Source organism: Agelaius phoeniceus, chromosome 1 (genome assembly GCF_051311805.1).
Source record: "Agelaius phoeniceus isolate bAgePho1 chromosome 1, bAgePho1.hap1, whole genome shotgun sequence".
Lineage (NCBI taxonomy): Eukaryota > Metazoa > Chordata > Aves > Passeriformes > Icteridae > Agelaius > Agelaius phoeniceus.
The window spans coordinates 119,901,250-119,920,984 of record NC_135265.1 but is presented as its reverse complement, the minus strand read 5'-3'; the positions used below and the strand labels follow the sequence as shown (position 1 = coordinate 119,920,984).

Sequence of the window (19,735 nt, the reverse complement as noted above, 5' to 3'; positions counted from 1 at the left end):
GCTTCCCTCATCATCTCTTTGTCCCATAGTCAAAGATGCATTAGACAGCAAAACTACAGATGAAGTGTGAAGTGCTTTGCCAAAAGCTGAGAGAGAGAATACACTGGAAAAGCAATGGACTTCTAGTGCAATCACTCCCATTCCACATCACATCAGTAAATCATATTCCCTGGCTGTTGCAAAAAAATAGGAGTTGGTCAAGCACAGACAGCCATGGAAGGAAGCAGAGTGAGGATTAGTATATTGGTTAACTGAAAGAACAGGGACTGGCCACGTTGTCCCTGATCTCGTAACACTGTTGCACAAATTATGTCTTTATCTACAACACTGGGAGATGCTCTACAGTGAAAAAAACCCTGTACATATGATGACAATGAAACCACCCCAGAGGAGCAACAGAGTTAGCAGAAATTCAACAGACACCACTCCCTGGCACTGTGAGGACAAATCTTCCCCTGCTCTTATCCATCCAACAGACCTGCATTAGCATGAGCAGTGACGTACAACTCCAGTAATTGCGTTTAAGCTGAAAAACATACACTCTGAAATGTAAATTGATACTCACCTCTGCATAAGTCATTAGCCTTTACATTCAAAGCAGAAGTCTCTACTGCTTCAGACCAGCTGGTAATAGTAATAGATTAAGTAAGCCTTGGAGTTTACCAGAGCAAGGAATTTCACTTTCCTAGCATTTCATGACTGTTTCCACATAACCAGGAACAAACAAGAAGATCTAGAAACCCAGAATTTCAGTGCAAGCTTTTTATGCAGAGTGGACTCAAGTGTTTTTGTCTGTTGATTTCTGCTTACAATTCATTGGCTTTTTTTTTTTTGCCTGTTCTTGGCTTGCTCGCCATTTCCACTGCTATCATCCACTCCCAGCTCATAATTCTGTTGATTTATGCTATTATACCCTTTTCCCCTGATCCTGCATTTATGAACATACTCATCGTGTGGGAAAAGAGTCAAATTCTTTCCCAATCCAACTTTCAGGTTTGGTACTGAAAGGGTGCAGGCTATCAGAGATGCAACTGCTTGGAAAATCCTGCTCAAGCCGGTGGCTCTGGACTGGAACAGGCACAGCGGCTGCACCAAGGTGGCAGATGAAGAGTGAAATCAGTGCAGTGGTGTGCAGGGTGCCAAGAATACTGAGTGCAAACAGATTCTGTGGGCAGTGATGGTGGAGGCTCCTAATTAGCCTCCACTGAGCACTGCCGAGCTTTTCACTTGGTTGAGCTGACTGGATTTGCACACAAGAGTAAAAGCCTGGTCTCTGACATTAGGAAAACAACCCCACTGCATCCTCCACTTTGTCTCTCCCTCACGTTTAATGAAATTCTATGAAATATGAAGGGGTCAGTTTCCTGACCAAACACACAGAAAACTCTGTTCTTGCACCACGTCTGTTTGTTAAAAGCAAATGTACTGTGCTTTACTGACTTGGCCACAAAATAGTAAAGATAAGCATTTCATTTGTGCTAAGTGCTTAAATACATGCAGAATGATGTTAACACCCTGTGTGCTGCACAAAATCAGCATTATCATGTTTTCTCAATATTATGACGTTATTAAAATACAGAACTTTAAAAATCACTTTCAGCCTTAAAAACTTTAAATGCTAGACCATGAGATCAAATGAGTGGGATTTTATAAATTAAATCAATAAAGCATTATCTAGGTACCCCTCAGTAACAGAGAGCACATACATCTCTCTGAAAGGCATCAGTTTATATTTTAAATATTGTTAACACCTGAAGCACTGTGCTTTCTCCTATCACATTGTGCAATATCTTAAAATTAACCAGACCTCTCCTTCACCTGTTCCAAAAATCAGTTACCTCCTCTAGGCCCTCAAAGCCTGCTCCACTTTCCCCCACCAATGCTGCTGGCTACTTTTTCATGCCACTGATCCTGCTGAACTGAATGGTGCAGCAGCCTTTCACATCATGTGTTCTTGTACTATGGTAGGCCAATCTATGTTAGAAAGAACTAGCTAGAGGTTCAGACATGTCACTAAGAGAATTAAATTTAGCCCTATGTGCTATTTCCCTAACCAAATCCAGGACACCCATAGAAAGCCTCCAGCATTCGTAAGTACACACTCAAACTTTGTTACCCAGAACTTTTTAAATGCTTAGGCCAAGAAAATAAAATTCTAGACACTCAAGTCTCCTATTTTGCAGTTTTTTTTATTGGCTGGGCTAGGAGTTTTTGCAGCATTCCTCAGTGTCTGTCTCTGCTCCCTCCCATCTTTGATTCAGCAATGACTCCAGATGCCAGTTGTCAGAACACCCACCTCACAGCAAGTGGCACTTCTGACAGAACTGTATGGATTGAGTTCCAGTTGTTCCAAACAATGGAAGTCTGAATGCACCATCAACAACAAGCAAATCTCAGAATAACTCTGGCATTTTGAGAATGCTTATCCATTATGTGTTATCCAGCTATTATCAGGATACACAATCTACAATACACATTAAGAGTCTTCTTAGCTAATGTAAATTTGGACATTCAAAGTAAATATTTATTTGAACTAAGCAAAGCACTTCCATTATGACACTAGAGTTCCAGGATAATGTTAACTTCTTTTTGCTTTTTTGAGCATATACAGTAGCTCCAGTAAAAGCCTTTACAAACACAAACATTAAGTACGCTTCTGGAAACAAGTATTTTATTCATGGTCACTTAATGAATTCATTTTTTGGTTACCAAAGAGAGGTGACAAAAGCTTTCTTCTTTTATTCATACTAGAGAAGCAGGCAGAAAAGACTGAAAGTAAAAAAAAATTATATGAATAAAGGAATTCTTCACAGCATAAGGAATCATTTTCAATGGAAATCTAAAGCAGAAAATTAATAGATAAATCCAATGGAAATCTTCTGAAGTAACAAGAAATCAGAAATCAGGCAGCCTGCATGGATGAACAAGTAGCCCTTGGACAAATTTAAACACAAACAGGTAGCTTTAAAAGGGTGGAAGCAGGGAAAGGTAGCCCAAGAAGGATACAGAGAAATTCTGCAAACAGCCAGGGAGATGGTTAGGAAAGTTAAAGTAGTGGCAGAAGTAAATCTGGCCAAGGACATCAAGAGTAACAAAATAAGCTTCCTTAGGTACATCAGCAACAGAAGACTAGGGAAAATGTGGGGTCCTCTCAGGAAGGACACCACTGGTAACCTGGTTATCAGGACATGGACAAGGCTGAGGCACCCAATGCCATATTAGCTCTGTCTTCACCAGCAACTATCCCGGCCACATCACCCAAGCTGCAAAAGGTGGAAGCAGGAACTGGGAGAGTGAAGCGCTACTCACTGTAGGAGACTGGGTTTGAGAAGATCTAACAAACTTCACACAGGAACAGGCTGCCCAGGGAGGTTGTGGACTCCACCTGTTGAAGGCAGGCTAAATGAGGCTTTGAGCAACCTCATTTAGTGGAAGGCTCCTTGCCCATGGCAGAGGGATTGGAGATAAATGATTTTTAGTATTCCTCCCAATCCTAACCATTCTGTGATAACACCAATAAAGAAACAAGGGACAAATCTATTATTCAGTTTTTAGAAAGGATATTTTACTTAATTCAGTAACTGAGCAAAAAAAGGAAAGACACAAAGCCTCCTGCCCAAGTTTGCCTTCATCCATTTACTAGCTAGATAACTCCTGACAGAGGCATCTCTAGTAAATGCCTCAGGTTAGGATCAACTCCCCCAACCACTTTCTTATACATATATATTGCACAGCCATAATTGTATTTTTATTCACATTTAGCATAGCTTTACTTGCCTCTAAAACAAACCTGAAAAGAAAATTGGTATTAGAATATCATCAGCAGCCCATTCCCTTCCTTGCCCTATAATCTAAGGAAAGTTTGTTTCCCCAAAATTTCCATCTAAATGGACATACATAAGTATGAGCATACAAATTTAGAAGTCTGTTGTGTAAAAGTTTGCTTTCAGAAAATTTGGAACAATCTAAATGTATTTTCATTCTTCATTTATCAAAGTACTTATCACTGAAGACATTCTCTCTCATTAAGGGAAAAGCCAGACAAAGACTTGTTAATTAAAAAAATCAAAGCCTCTGTTGGGCAGGAGCAGCAGTTTCTAATTCCCCAAGGCCAGGTGGCAAAGTCCTGAGTACTAGTTAATAAAAGAGCAGTAAAAAAGGTATGAAGTCAAAGTGCAAGCAACAAAGTGCCTTGCCTAAGTCCTGGCCCCATGTGAATGGGGATGGGAGGGTAGCAGGGTGCTGGCAGTTTTTACTGAACAGTTCTCACTTTGCACCAGAAGCACTGGAGATCTGAGGAGAATCTGAAATGTAACCAGCAGTCTGGTTCCTCAGGTCTTAGCCTGATTTTGTGCCCAGGCTAAGACAGTCTCATAACTTATGTTAACCGTATTCAGATCTTAGGTCTGTTCATGACTCATCATGGCTTTAAATCCATGTAATATTTGGTGCATGCATGTAAATAAGAATTAAACATACACTAGGAACACAGGGCTAGATATATCTGCATATTACAATCTGCTGAAGTAGAAACTAATTTATAAAGTGATGAGACAAGTCTTTACATAGAAAGGCGGTATTTGATAGCACCTCATGTAGCCACTTTTCCTAAAATATGTGAAAACAGTAGTCCCTCAAAATACTGGGGTTTATTGTAGCAGCAGAAGCTTTCAAAAGGCCAAATATATTATTTTAAAATGCTTCATTTTTCTCTTAAAACCTGAGAAGTGGAATATGGTTGCATGTGGAAAATCTGCAGTTCATGTACATTTTTCATTAACCAGAAAAAAAAAAAATACCTCAAATCTTTCACTGTACAAAACTTGATACTGCAATAAGGATATTTAATATGCTAATATTTGTTTCCCATCTATAGTGCACAGTAAGGCTACAGCTGCCCTATTGACATTGAATGTTGCACCTATCTCAAGTCCAATATCTACCAATAACCATTCATCATCTCCTGCAAGACAAAACCAAGTAAATAAATTTGCAGAAATGGAAGAGTAAAGGGTCAGCAACAAGAATTGCTCTGATATACTGGTAAATTCCTTTTCAAAGTCTGTGGCATAACTGTAGTAAATGCTTTATTTGTTACCACTAGTCAGAATATGAGAAAGATTTACTCTTATTAAAAATTAATGAAAAGGTTTTCTTAATTTCAATTTTTTAATTAGAAGTGAAATGAAAAGTTTTAGAAATAAATAAGAAAAAGTCAAAAATAAGAAAGTCAAAGCATTGTATTATCCCCGAGTTGTTTGGTGGCTGGGAAACAACAGGAAAAGGACTGGAATAGCCATTACAGCCTTTACTGCCATGGTACATTAAGAAAGACAACAGCATACAAAGAACAAACATTTTAGACACAAAATAACATTTTGCCAAAGCCCTGTTTTACATCTAACAGTTCTTGCAGTCAAAAGCCAAATTGCACTTGGCAAGTAAATACGGGGAATTTTTCATTACAAAGATATGCAATATGCAAATGTATAATAGCTGTCATGGTGGTCATATTTTAATTTTTTTTTTTTTTTTTACTGTAATAAGAATATCTCATTTGGTCCAAACGCCAAGATTTTTTTTATTAGCAAAATCTACAAGTGCAAAAATTGTTACTGTCTGTGCTGGATGCTGCTGTAATAGCGATGAAAACTCATTGATCCAGTGTATTTCCAGTACACATTTCTCAGAGGATGCCCAAATAAACTTCAGTTGGTCCTTCATTTTTTTATCCTTCATGATACAGCAACTTCCAGCATCACTTGCTCACAAATACTATATAGTAATCTACATAAAAACTGTTTAAATATCAGGACAACTGAGTATTTTATGCAATACAGCATTGATAACCATTTTAAAGTGGCATTTGTACACCAAATAAATTTGACAGAGAAACAAGAGAATCTTTGTTAACCAATTCACCAGAAAATTTTGACTCAGACTCAAAGTGTGTGAAGGAATCAAAAATATTTCTCAGTGAAGAAGTACCCTGCAAATTAATTTGGAAAATCTATGTTTTACTGGATTGTATGTGTTGAAAAGTGCATTACTAAATTCAAACTTAATGAGATGGAGTTTTAACTAGTCAACTTAGTTACTTAAAAATTTATAGTATAACAGATGATAAACTACTCTAACAATAAAGCCCAATTTTACTTTCTAAAAAATTTTTTTTTAACTTGAAAGAAGTTGGTCTTCTGAATGAAATTATGAAGTAATTCTACCAGTAGTACAGCTCCTCTTCAAATTTATCTTCATGTATTCCATTTAAAATAATCTTTAATCATAGCTGATGGTCATCTCCCACAACTCGTGGGAATGTTCTATAACACAAATATGTGAAATTTAAAGACATGCAATCTCTTTGGAACTTAAAGGCTGAAAAGGCCTAAAAAGATTTTCACAGTATTTTTGGAGGGCCAGTCAGAGTCTGTGTCTTTCCCTACCTATGTAAAACCACAGCTTATATTGTAGCAGTATCAGCATAATTTACCTTGACATGAAAATATCATCAGTGTATTTGCCAAGATGCTGATTTACCAGCCTTCCCCAATTTTGTCCTGGCACAGCAGACTAAAAACAAAGCATGTTTCCCTTTTGCAGTTCAAATCCTTACTATTGCGAAAAGCTTCCAAGTCTGTTAAATTTATATTCTGCTCTGCTTGTCTTTTGAGGGTATCAGTCAGTCCCAAGCTTTATTTCATCACCTATCTAAAACTATTCTAAACACAGCATAATATATCTGAGTGTTTATAAAGAGGCAACTTGAAGCATCCCCTGCTGTCAATTTGCTATTTCTAAGCGCAAATACTGAGATGCAATTGAGATGGATAGAACGGATCATAAATTGCCTTAAAACATTTAAGAGGGAAGCACTGTGTTTCAAGAGAGATGACAGCATCTTCATACAGTAATGACAATCAGTTCTCTGTGCAGCCCCAGTGAGAATGAAGATCTTCCTTGGTAAGGGTCGAAGACCACTTGAATATCTGCAGAAAACAGGAAACTTTCCTTCCCATTGTTTCTGTCCAGTCTGATGATTGTAACAGTTCAGTACAACTAAACATGGGAAAAAGTCCCTTTATTTCCTGTGAGGACAACCTTGTAGCATATGGGAAGAAATTAACACACTCATACAGAATATAACTGCCAACTTCCAGGCATTATTCTTAATAAACAGGATCTCATGCAGTGTCAAAGAGATAAATGAACCCTTAAGTAAATGAAAAGTTATTGCTATCAGCTCTTCACTCTTCTGCCCCTGCCCACATAAAGAATCCTTACAGGTATATTACAAGATATTTAAATGTGGTCTACAACCAATTAATTTAGTAATTTCTATTCATTATTTTCAGTATTATTATTAATGGTGTTTATGCGTTATTCTGCGTAACTGAACTACAGGACCAACATCTTAATAGAAAATGAACCTTTCCACTTAGAGAAAACAACAGATACAATCCTTCTACTTAATATGTCTCCACTGTAACTCTAAGCCACAGAAAGATCTCAGCTCTGCCAAAAGTATTTCCAAGATTATGGAAGTAATCTACAACTTAGCACTTTTGAAATGTTCAATCAGTCACACCCTTCCAAAAACCTGGAGGTCCCTTTTACTGATAAAAGAGATTAACTAAGGACAGCTCACATACTGCTCTTGCCAATAAAAAAACTTTCAATTATCTCTTGATAATTATTGAAATTTCATATTTTATCATAAAAGCAAATTAGCACACAATAACCAAATTCAAAGATAATGGTATTTTCACACCTCAAGCTGACTGTATTTGAAGATGCTTTGTGCAGCTCCCGACTCACAGCAAACATCCAATAACATAGTTAACTTCTGGGACCATGAGTAGCATCTAATTTGACACTGCAAAAGCCAGTGATGCCTGCCTTATTCACACACATACTACAGTATGAGGAAATCACATCACAAACTTGCCATGTTTCAAAGGGGATTTTTGTGCAAGTTTTCATTTTTAGAACTAATTTCAGTAACCCTTTCTCTTCCTTCTCAACCTTACTAGTGTATTTTTCCTTTATATTTCCTCCTTCCAATTTCCAGAGCACAGAAATGTAATGTAATCTCATAACTCTTACTGTTCCTATTTATTCCTGGTTCGCTACTTAATCCTTCACTGAGACCTCTTTCTAGATCTTTTCCCATTCACACAGCAAAACAGAATTGTAAGAAAAAGCAAATGGCAGCTGCAAGTCATAGGTCAAGAACCTTACCCAATCTCTAAAAATACCACTTTTGAAATTTAATGGTAAGTAAAGAGGTAAAAAAAGGGCCTAAGTAAGGTGCTAACTACACATTGCAGAAGGATGAACAGAATCCTAACATCTTTCAGTCAAGAAAGATGTTATAATGACAAGTATGAGGTACTGAATTATGACAAGAAAAGTCATAATTCAGTACCTCAAACATCTATCACACACATTTGGGGATGTTAGTTTTTGCCCTCTGAAAACTGCAAACACTTGGAACGAAATTAGGCAGAAGATCAAGGATACTGACACCAGGAGAATTCATCACAAAGGAATTTGAAAGATGATGGAAAGTATGAAAGGGGTTTCATAAAAAGAATAAATAGATTTCCAATGAGAAAAATAGTGATGTAAGTACTTAGCACATTTTTGAGACAGGATACTAAAAATGCACAAAAGGAATTCTTTTATGGGATGCACATTCGGAAGTTACAGATGCCAAAAAAATACACAAATAGAAAAATAAAGTAATCAAACTCAGAAATGACTTAGTTTGCAACAAGGTACTACATCTACACTCTTCAGAGTGGACAGCCCCCAGTCATGAAGCACAGACTCCATAAGTAATCCTACTACTTACTATTACCAAAAAAATACCAAAAAAACCTACTGTGTGGTGTAGTTTTGTAATGGTATTCCTCAGTTTAGTGCTCCACACATCACTGATTCACTCAGCCCCCGATCCCCCCTCCCCTTGTGGTGGGGCTGGAGAAGAAAATTTGAGGCACAAAAGGTAAAGAACACAGGTTGAGATAAGAACAATGTACTGGAAACAGCAACGAGATAAGAAAATTAACAGTAACAGCAACATCACTACTGGCAGAGGGCACAAGAAAGAAGTGAACAATTCGGACGGAAACAGCAGTACCTGACCATCACCTCCACCAGGCTACCCTGACCAGAATGGACCCCTTGATCCCCAAGAGATTCCCTTTTCCCCTCTCTCACTGATGATTTGAGATGGCACAGAATAATCTCCATGTCCTAGCCATGCCCCCTCCTGTCTGCTGCAAAAATTAACCCTGTCCTGGCCAGAATCAGGGCAGTGGGCTAGACCTTTTCTTAAATCTGTCACAACAATTCACTGGTTCCTTCCAGCCCATCTCATTTTAGGTCATTATCATATTCTGCAAGTTCATTTTTAAGTAGTATTTTACCATACCTTTTATGAACAAAAACCAACAGACACTAGAAGGAAGGAAGCAGCTCTCATTATAAATGTAGGCTGGCCATTTTTACAAAGGCGTTCTTTGAATCGGGACTTATTTATTGCCTTCCTGCTTCCTATGGCTTCTGCAAAATAGCTCTCCCTCCCAGACAACAAAATGATAAATACCAACTATTCAGCCACAAACATTTTATAAGTGACACAACACTAACTCTACAGGTGTGTGCCACTTTTTTCCCCTCTACACGGTCAGGCTGTGGTATCTTTTTAAGGAAAGTGGTGCTTGTACCCTGCAGAGCTTCAGGTGCTGCCACATCTGTTTAAGTCTCAAATGCCTCTGTGACTCTTAGAGCAAAGACCACACTCACACTACACAGTCAGAGGATATGGTCACAAAGCATTCAATTGTATGCTATTTCTTCTAGGAATACAGATACCTTACCCAAAGAATATAAGGATATGGAGTAACTTAGCACATACTAAGAAATAAAATGAAGAGGTTTTCCAGCCTTGTTGCACAAATTCATAGCATCCCAGACATCAATCACTCTGTCACAATATATTTGATTTAGACATAAAGAGACTGGGATTGTTAAGTCAACACGTAGGAACACATTCATCCCTCACTCTAGGAATGACTCCTTTTAAACAGCATTAGAAAATTAAAAATTTACTTCAGAGATCAAATTATGAAATACGGTTTTAATGTAAATTCACCATCATATTAATTGATACTGGTCACTTGTTCTAGTTATTATAATAGGCAAAAATATGTATAGAAAGTAAAATGCCATATAATAAATTTTAAAAACATATAATATATTTAAAACTCAGGCACAAGTATCAACAGCCACAGAGAAATGTCATTTTGAAGTGAGAATTCATATAAAACTTCCCTAGGAAGGTCAAGGATTAGATTATTTATTCTGCTTCACTCATCAAGGTATTATCAATTTGTTAAGGGGCCTGCATCATACAAATTACACTGAAATAAAGAAAGTCACCTTATTGCAATGTATTACTGTTTTTTCCAGTACTCACTTCAGTTCTATCTGTTTCTCCTACACATTCCCTTCATGTTCTTCAGCTTTGAACTTGAAAGCTCATGCCAGATGACTCGGCAGCCAGACTGCCAAAAGCACAATGGACAATCTGGAGGTCTCATGGGGTCTAAAATAAGTGTCAACCAACCCCTAATTTCTCAGTTCTGTCCCTACAATGGGATAAACTCATTTGTGAGCAGCCTATGAGACAATCCCAGGAGCAATCAAGCTTGCACAAAATGGAGCTGGCTTTGAACAGTTGTCCTTGCAGCTTCTCAGACATTTTAAGTAGACAACCATTCTTTTAGCATCAATTATATATGAAGGGAAAGAGTTGCTTCGCTGTCAGAGTGGTGAACTGGGAATCAAGACATCAGATTACATTTCTGGTTCTGGCACAAACTTCCACAGGGAGCCAAAAATCAAGATCTAAGTTTCCCATTTGTAGAGCTACACAGGTTTGATTTATTAATGAAAGCAATGCACTAAGACATCTCTGAATAGAAAAATAGTACAAAAGTGCCAGATCTGTTTCCTGAGCAAAAATTATACAGTTGAAATTATTTTTAGAAACCCAAAACTATGTACCTGAGTTTTCTCTTAAATTTTGAATAATTGCTTGCTGAACAGTACAGCCTGGCAATCTGCACTGCAGTTTCAGAGTATAAAGGAAATAAAGTAGAGATGCAACCCTGAAAATTCTGTTCTCCTGAAACTGGCTGAAACTTCAAGGCAGTCAGCCTTTTTTCTGTCATAGCAATAAATTGCAAAGTGATGACTCATGGAGGTTGGAAAGGAGGTCATCTAGCCCAATTGCTTGAACAGAGCAGTGTCAACTAGAACAGGTAGTCCAATCTTGCCTAGATGACCTTTAAGCAAAACTTTAAAAAAGCCTCTGAGCAACTTATACCATTTTTTGACCAGTTTTATTGTAAGCAATATTTTTTCCCTTCACACCAGGTTGGAGTTCCTATCTTCCATGGCCTCCCCTTCTTCCAGTGTGCATTTCTGAAAGGAATGTGGCTGCATCTTGCCCACATCTACCCATCAGGGAGTTGTGGACAACAATAAAAATTCCACCTAACCTTCTCAAGGCCAAAGACCCCTTGCTCCCTCAGGCTCTTTGCAGCAATATGGTCCTGGCCCCTCATCACCTTGCTGGTCAGCACCAGACTTGTGTCAGTAGGTAAAACTATTTCCTCAATTAGGGAGCCAAAAATTTCACTCTCAGAAGCCTTACAGATGTAGAGCAGAGGGTAAAGAGTCACCTCTTCACCAACACCCTCGCTAGAACAGTCCCAGGATGCTGATTCTTTTCTGCCCTGAAAGGGTACAATGCTGATTCATATTCCAGTTCTTGCTCAGAAGTACTCCCAGAGTAACCTCTGTAAAGCTGCTTTCTAGCCCCCAGCCTGTACAGGTGAACAGGGTCATTCCATCCCAGGAACAGGACTCTGCCACTAAAACACTATCACTAAATCTGGTGCTCACCCAGCACCAGATTCAGACACCTCTTGAACACCTCCAGGAGTGGTGACTCCACTTTGCTATCTTCATTCTTTCCTTCCTCCTGAGTAGCCAATCCCACACCAACCCACATATTCACCAAAGACAGAGACAACCCTGCTCAATCCCAAACAAAAAAACTGAATCAATATACACATAGTTGTGCCCTAAAGTAAAAACAGTTAGATAAAATTTCTGAAAAAGATTATGCATGAGTATGTGAGTACAAGAAGTTCTTCAAGACACTTGTATAAAAAGGTAAGGTCTTAAATAAAATTCACTACCTTGCTCAAGCCTGTATTTCATTCATGGGAAATCCAATTCCTTTCCAAACAGGGACATATACTTTACTTAGAGATACACAGTTATAGCCTTCTGCAGATTAGCAAATCATTCCAACCAGTATCTGAGGTCAACTACAGCCAGCTTGGATTTATTTTGGCCAAAGGACAGCTCCTTTCAGTTTCCCACATAAAGAACTTTTCAATTTCTCACATGTTGTAATACATGTGAGAAATTGAAAAGTTACAATGACTTTAACTTTGTCTAATTGACAAAATTGCTCTCATGCTAATCTTACCAAATAAATACAAACCAACCTAGGGATGCCTGGTTTTTAAGCTTGGTGTTCATAAAATGGTGACAGAAATTACTACAAAAGGGGGTTTAAAAATATATCTCTATAAATATTTGAAATTGCTGTCATTATATTGCAAAGGTTTCACATTGTCATCTCCTTAGTGCAAGAGTTTCCTACCTCCTTGATGTTTCTCATAGGCAGCTCCTCTAGGCACTGACACCTCCTCAGCCTCATAGCAGCCAACTGACTCCAGATCCCTCAACCACCCAATCCACTCTTTTATAACACTCTCCTGATTGGCTACAGCTGTGGCAAATCAGGCCTGCTCCTAATCTTTAGTAATTAACCCAGCTGCAACTCTTAAGGGGATAAGATTACTTTCCATACTACCTTTATTTCCTTATATTCTATCCCCCTACGAGAAATCACTGCAAACAGCATACTATTCAACTGCATGGAAGAACTTAAACCTGGATGTTTTGATGGATGGTCCCCCTCAAGTAGCCTCTTCTAAATTAGCAACTCACACTACAAATTTGTGAAATACATGTGCCAGGAGAGTTAGGACTGAGCTGTAAGGCAGAGCAAAGAAATAACTGGAACACTGCAAATATTATTTATAAATACAGATAAATCATGAAGTTGTACAACATTTCTAAGCATATTATAGGCTTCAAAAGATTAAGTCTTAATCTACAATAAGTCTTAAGAACAGATAAGTTTCTTAAATGCTATGGAACAATGATTTCTCCTTTCAGTATTCTAAACTTTTCACTGAACAGCTCAACAAACCACCTTTCTTCCCAAAGAAGAGTTTTTCACAATATAATCTAAGTGCATCTGAGAGCAGCAAGAGGAAATACATTGAAAAGTATGAAACATTTGTCATTGTCTAGCATAAATCCCTCCAATTCCAAACAAGATAAGATACATACTCAAAAATTCTTCAGAAAAAAACTCTGCTTTTTGCCATTGTCCTACATTGCATGAATTCTGCGCTCACCTAGTAAAGACACTTATATGAAAAAAAAAAATCTTTCTTGCTAATCCACTCCATACAGCAGAGTGTTCAACCTTGGGGCAGGTGTTACAAAGAAATAAACAGCTTTTAAGCAGTTACCCTTACTCTGATAGGGACCACAGGTGGTGCCATGGATACAGACAAGCAAAGTCAAATAAAAATAGAATGCCACACTCACATTTTTTGTTAACACTTCAGCAAGTTAAAAACAGAAATTGGAAGTGAATGGAAAAGATATTGACTTTCTATGGTAATTGTGTTTGCACTTCCTTTTGACTTTTTATGATGAAGTAGCCATAGAATGTTGTTTTTCTTTTCCTGAAGAGAAAGGAAATCACATAACCTTATCAAAAAATGCAGCCAGCTAAAACCCTTCCCTTCCATTCATTTAAATCCCTTTTATAAAATATAAATGCAATTATGAAAAGCACTATGAAGCCACTAATCATCACTGTAATTGAGATATACATATAACATATTCAGTGAGTGGGACCAGAATATCCTTATGGGACCCTTCCAATTTAAGGTATTCTGTGATATATACACACATGCACACAAAAACAACACACACAGACACACTGTTTTTGTATCAAACCACAGCCATAAAATATCATTTCTAAGTTGTTCTTTTTTGTGGAAAGCCCAACACCTAACTTTATTATATAGCATAACTATTTGAGTATCTTTCATCCAGGACATAAATCCTCTATTGCCAGCCAGGGTTAGTAACACTGAATTTAACTATAAAGGTTACCTGAAGTCTCAATTACTGTAATGACTTCTCCAAATAATTAGTCTGCTCAAAAGTCAGAGAAATATTTATTGAGCCAAGAGACAGGGAATGTTCAGCAGGGGAACACAGAAGCCGAGGAGTCACACAGACACTGAAAAGGCTGCACAACAAACCTTATAAACAATATCTCTTTATATCAATTGAAAAGCAAGGATTCAGCTTCCCTTAACAGGGCACATTTAAAGAAAACTAACCATTTTTTCACTTTAGTGCAAGCAGAAGATAGTACAGTAGGTTGTAATAAAATCAAACTGATACTTGGGAGTTAACTGGCAGAAACATATATATTCACTGAGGGATTCTGTAAACCATACTGTACTCCACATAATAAACTAGCTTTGTTTTTTTGCCCCAGCTGCTTCAAGACCTAACTAGCCACCCCAGCTGAGGCCGTGGGGAAGGCTTTCAGGAGTGCCAACATCTGCTTCTATTCCCATCAACGTCAAATTTGTCAGAACACAAAATTGTGCCAGAGAAACAATTGCTGCCATAGGAAATTAAACTCTACTTCCATGGATATCCCCTGAAGTACCAAGTGTAGCAGATCAATTACATTTCCAATTTCTATTTCAAAATAAAGTTTCTTTCCAAAAAATACACATGTACATTTTAAATGTGTATATGCATATATGTACATGCATCCTAAAATTCTGTATAACCTGGTTTACTTTAGTGGCCAGTCAATTAGTGTAAATCACAAACATAAAAACTAAGCCTTATATCAGGTAATAAGGTGACAAATTCAACTAGCCACTTTTTAGCAACTCTTTACTATTAAATATTTTTTAATGTCTCATCAACTTCTGCCCACAGTTTTAGTGGTCTCTTTACTACTGCTTTGTTGAGGATTTAAGTGTGTACCCTGATTACACAGTAAATGAAACCCCTCATGAAAACATTCTGCAAATGACAAAAAAAACCCAACTATTTTTTTAAAACTTTCATTAAAAATCATATGTTCCCCAGCATAAAATCACAGACCAAGGAATCTCAGAAAAGTTTATGCAGTTTTGCCCCAGTTAGCTAGTCATAGAATAGAATCGTTAATGTTGGTAAAGAACTCCAAGATCACCAGGTTCAACCAGTAACCCAGCCACTGCCATGTTCTCCACTAAACCATGTCCCCAGGTGCCACATCTGAATGTTTCTTGAGCATCTCCAGGGATGGCGATTCCACCACTTCCCTGGGCAGCCTATTCCAATGCCTGAACACCCATCCAGTGAATCAGTTTTTCCTAATACCCAATCCACACCTCCCCTAGCATCGCCTGGGGCCATTTCCTCTTGTCCTGGCACTTGTCAGCTGGGGAAAAAAGACTGATTCTTACCTCACTACAGCTTCCTTTCAGGTACTTGTAAAGAGTGATAAAGCTTTCCCTCAGTCTCCTTTTCTCCACACTAATTGTGCTTAAAGGACAACATAGGAAATTTTCCTTATGTTTACACAGATCACAGTAAATACAGACATTTGCTATAAAAAATGAAGGAGATAAGGTACATATTGATAATGTCAAAACTTTTTTTTAAAGCATCTTTACCATAAGTACTCAAGGTAATTATTAATTATTCAGTCACACAGTTGGATGACGTGTAATTATTTTAGACAGTGCAAATATCCACCAAGTGTTACTTTTTGTCCTTCCACAAAGTGCATTTTGATAAGAAAGAAAGATTTTCCTCTATTCTTGCAAGTAAACCTTCTCTTTCATTGGAAAGCAAAGATTTTGCCACAGGAAAGTGGCATAATCACCAGCAAGAACATCCAGAAGCATAAAAAGTCCAGTTGCTAATTTAGCCAATAAAGTATCAATTGTTCATAACAGAAACTTAATATTGTAGCTTAATAAAAATAAAAACCTCTGTCTACAGATATAGTTTTAAAAGGTCTTTTAGTGTCTTAAGTAAATTCTTCCATCACTTGTTACTTTTAAGAAATGCTAGAAGGGACAAAAACTCTGATATTGCAACGATACTCTAAATGTTACAATGAAACATCTGAAGGAAAAGTATAAGCATAAGTATATTTATTCATAATTTCCTGTGCATGCCTCCTCCTTCCAACATTGCTACAACTACTGGGTGACTTAAGTTTATCCAGCTCACATATGTTTACAGATCCCACTGCAATTGGCCCAAAATTCTTATTGCTCTGTATCACTGAAATCTCAACACTACTACAGTTTATTACTGGAAGATTCAGGAGACACAAAAGAATAATATTAATACAACCAGACCTTTTCAGTGAGATTTGTTTTGTGATGAGTGCAGATGTAAAACAATATAATGTATTTACACAGCATAAAGCCAAAAAAAGAAGAGGTGAATGAATTCACATGGGAATGACTACTCAGCTACTTCTATCTAATAAAGTTACATGTATATCAAATCTTCTGCTTTGCACCTTACAGTGTTACAGAATTTTGAAAGAACATACAAGCCAAGCTACTTCTCACTACACTGATAAGCGGAGGATGAGCAATCACCGAGTAGGAGGGAAAAAAAGACTTTAAATAACCAACCAGAAATCTGTTCTGAGCAATAGTCCTTCATTACAACATAAACAAAAGAATCTAAATAAATCTAGCATATAGTAGGTATGTTTCCAGCGTAGGGAAACCAGCAAAGCATTTCCCATGTCGACACAGACCAGCAAGTCACTTCCTCCTTATAACCTCTTCATTCTCCAGCCATGCACAGGGTGTTTTTCATTTATCTAAGTGAATACCCTATTTCCTATTAACTACAGTGAAAACTGCAGATACTCAGAGCAAACTCTCAGAGAAACTATAACTGGCTTTAGCACCTCAGTCATAAAGGAAAGGTGGTTTCCACCTCAATGAGCTCCACTGACGACACTGAGATAACCTGGAAGTCCAACTGTTAACTTTGGCTGGAACATAAACCACTCACTCAGTGATGGTTTTGATGGCTTACATAAAATCAATGTCATGGTCTCCATACTGGCCCTAGTCCAGTGGCCCTCACAATTCCACCACCACAGCGGATCTCAACAGCAGTCCTAGCAGGTAGACCAAAGAAAAGCTCAGAGGTTGCTTCCTCAAACAAAACTGTGGTACAATTAGAACATGTGACATTTCTCTGTGAAGGATTTACATCTCTGAACAGTCACTTGAACCGTGTCCACAACTGTTAATGAATCTGAAAAGCTGATGTAGAACCAAGTATTTAACACCAACCCTTCTCCCTTTCTCTACATGATTTATTTAGATCATCTTGATCCAAACTGCAAAAAGACTAATTACTGAATTCAGTATCTGGATAGAACTTGAAACACAGATTCTGATCCTTGGGAGAATTCGAGCACTTACTGCTTGAACTAAAATATCTTATGTCTAAAACCTTAGAATTCAATATTAAAGATATTACAAACTCTTCAAATTTGCTGAAATTCAAGACTATGGCATACACCAAATTTGTGGGTTAAGGTAAAATATGGAAGAACATTGCCCTAGAATAGTTTTTTTTAAAGCAGGTAAAACCTGACCACTAAATGGAAGCAAGTAAAATAATCGCACAAGCTCTTTTTCAAACATACATCCTAAACTTAAAAAAAAAAACAAACCACCCCAACACATTGGACCGTTTACCATTTTTCATGGTGCTGCTGAGGATAAACATATGGAGAAAATAAGCTACTCTGTAGATCTTATTTCACTCCAATGTCTGTGCTTTTATTCTCCCTGTCACAGCCAACTTAAGAATTTCCTCTTTCATGGTAATAAGCAGAAAGTCCACAATTCTCAAGGCAGCAAGGCAGGAAGTTTGCAGTTGGAAGGATTTCCCCTCTTCAATGGGACAGGAGGAGATATGTATGATGGGGCTACTGTGAATACTTTTGCAATCTGAAGCAGCTGATTTGAACATATTTATCACATCAGAGCCCTAAAGTGATGCTACCAAGATCAGGCACGAATGAAACACTGGCCACATCTGTTCTGCAATAATTTGTCCCTTTGGCTTTTTGAGTGAGAACTCCTGCCTTTCTGCCTAGGGTATTACCAGCCACCAACAATCCCATCAAATGTAGAAGGAAGCTCAAACTGTCACAACAGAGCTCAGCAGAACGCACTACCTTCCCAGCTGACCCCCTATCACAAGACGGGAGTGAATGCCACATGTGGCTTTAATGCCAAGCAGCTGCTGCACACCAGCACCCCCTCTGTCCTGCTCCCTCCCCCCTGCACCGCTGGGTTTCCAAGACTGTCGCAAGTAGTGGAATACCCTACGGCATCCTAAAATGAACACAAGCCCCAGAAGCCCGTTAGGTTTGGGGGAGCCCAAACCCATCGCCCCCATCCGCTTCCACTCGCGGAGACGCGAGAGCATCAGTGCCAAAGCGCGGCCGGGGGACGGGGGGGCGAGGAGGGAGGAACGCGCGACCCCTCTTCGGCTATCTCAAAACCTGTTACTCTCCGTCCCCTTTAGGCAAAAGCTGGGGTACAGCCCTTTCCCGGCCGGCAGTCCCGGCTGGGGCGCTCCCCTGCCCCGCGCAGCGCCCGCGGGCCCCGGCGCCGCCGCTCACCGACACCAGGAACTCCAGCGTGCCCACGTAGTCCCGCTCCGTCTTCAGCAGCTCGTTGAGGACGCACACGCGTAAGCGAAGCTGCTTCTCCAAGTCCTTCCCGCTCTCCCCCTTGCCTTCCCCCTTGCTTTCTTCTGTCATGGTGCGGCGAGGAGGATCGGTGCTCCCAGCCCGGCGCCTTCCCCCGAGCGCCCCGGCGCTGCGCTGCGGACAAGGACAACAAAGACCCCGCCAAGTTACACCGCGGGGCCGGCTCCGGCCGCTCCCCAGCCGCGCAGCCCCCGCTCACCCCGCTCCGCCGCCGCCCGAGGTCCGCAGGCGACGAGCCACCCCCGAGCGCGCTCCTTTCCCGTCAGGAAGGGGACACAGCCCGGAGGAAACGAGCGGTCACTGGTTCCCAGCTCGCCCTGCTAGCTGAGAGGTTGGAAAGCCTCCGCAGCAGCAGAGACTTGGACATTAATCAAAAGCTTTGTATCCATGTGACTCCAACCCCTTCCCCCCCTTCGCTAAATCTCAGGAAAAAGGAAAGGAAACAACTTCAGGGAGGATTGCGTGCCAGCTGCCTGTTTCACACACAAGCTGCGATCTCCAGTTTGAGGCTAATTGGAGTCCTCCAACAGCAGAGTAAAAGAATTATAAAAATGTCCCAGCGAGCTGGCTGGCGAGGGAATCGGCAGTTGTTTTTGTTTTGATTTTATCATCAGCAAAGAGCCATTTCAACTTCCCCTTCCACACCTTCCCACGAGATGTATATTACAGCGTGTATTATAAATACGAGCTGTGATATTCTCCCGAACCTACAGA

General features: G+C 39.2%; 1 protein-coding gene across 2 annotated transcripts in view; it reads right to left on the bottom strand.

The window, feature by feature from the left end:
• Positions 1-19,379, bottom strand: part of PREX2 (phosphatidylinositol-3,4,5-trisphosphate dependent Rac exchange factor 2) — a 172,796-nt gene extending 153,417 nt beyond the window's left edge. The window contains exons 1-2 of one of the 2 annotated variants that reach the window (XM_077186296.1): positions 19,221-19,379; positions 18,932-19,135 (exon numbers count right to left, since the gene is read on the bottom strand). In XM_077186296.1, the coding sequence (XP_077042411.1) occupies positions 18,932-19,072 (141 nt within the window). In that variant the 5' untranslated portion in view covers positions 19,073-19,135; positions 19,221-19,379. The other variant, XM_054644997.2, reaches the window with a different exon arrangement.
• Positions 19,380-19,735: the final 356 nt, after the last annotated feature.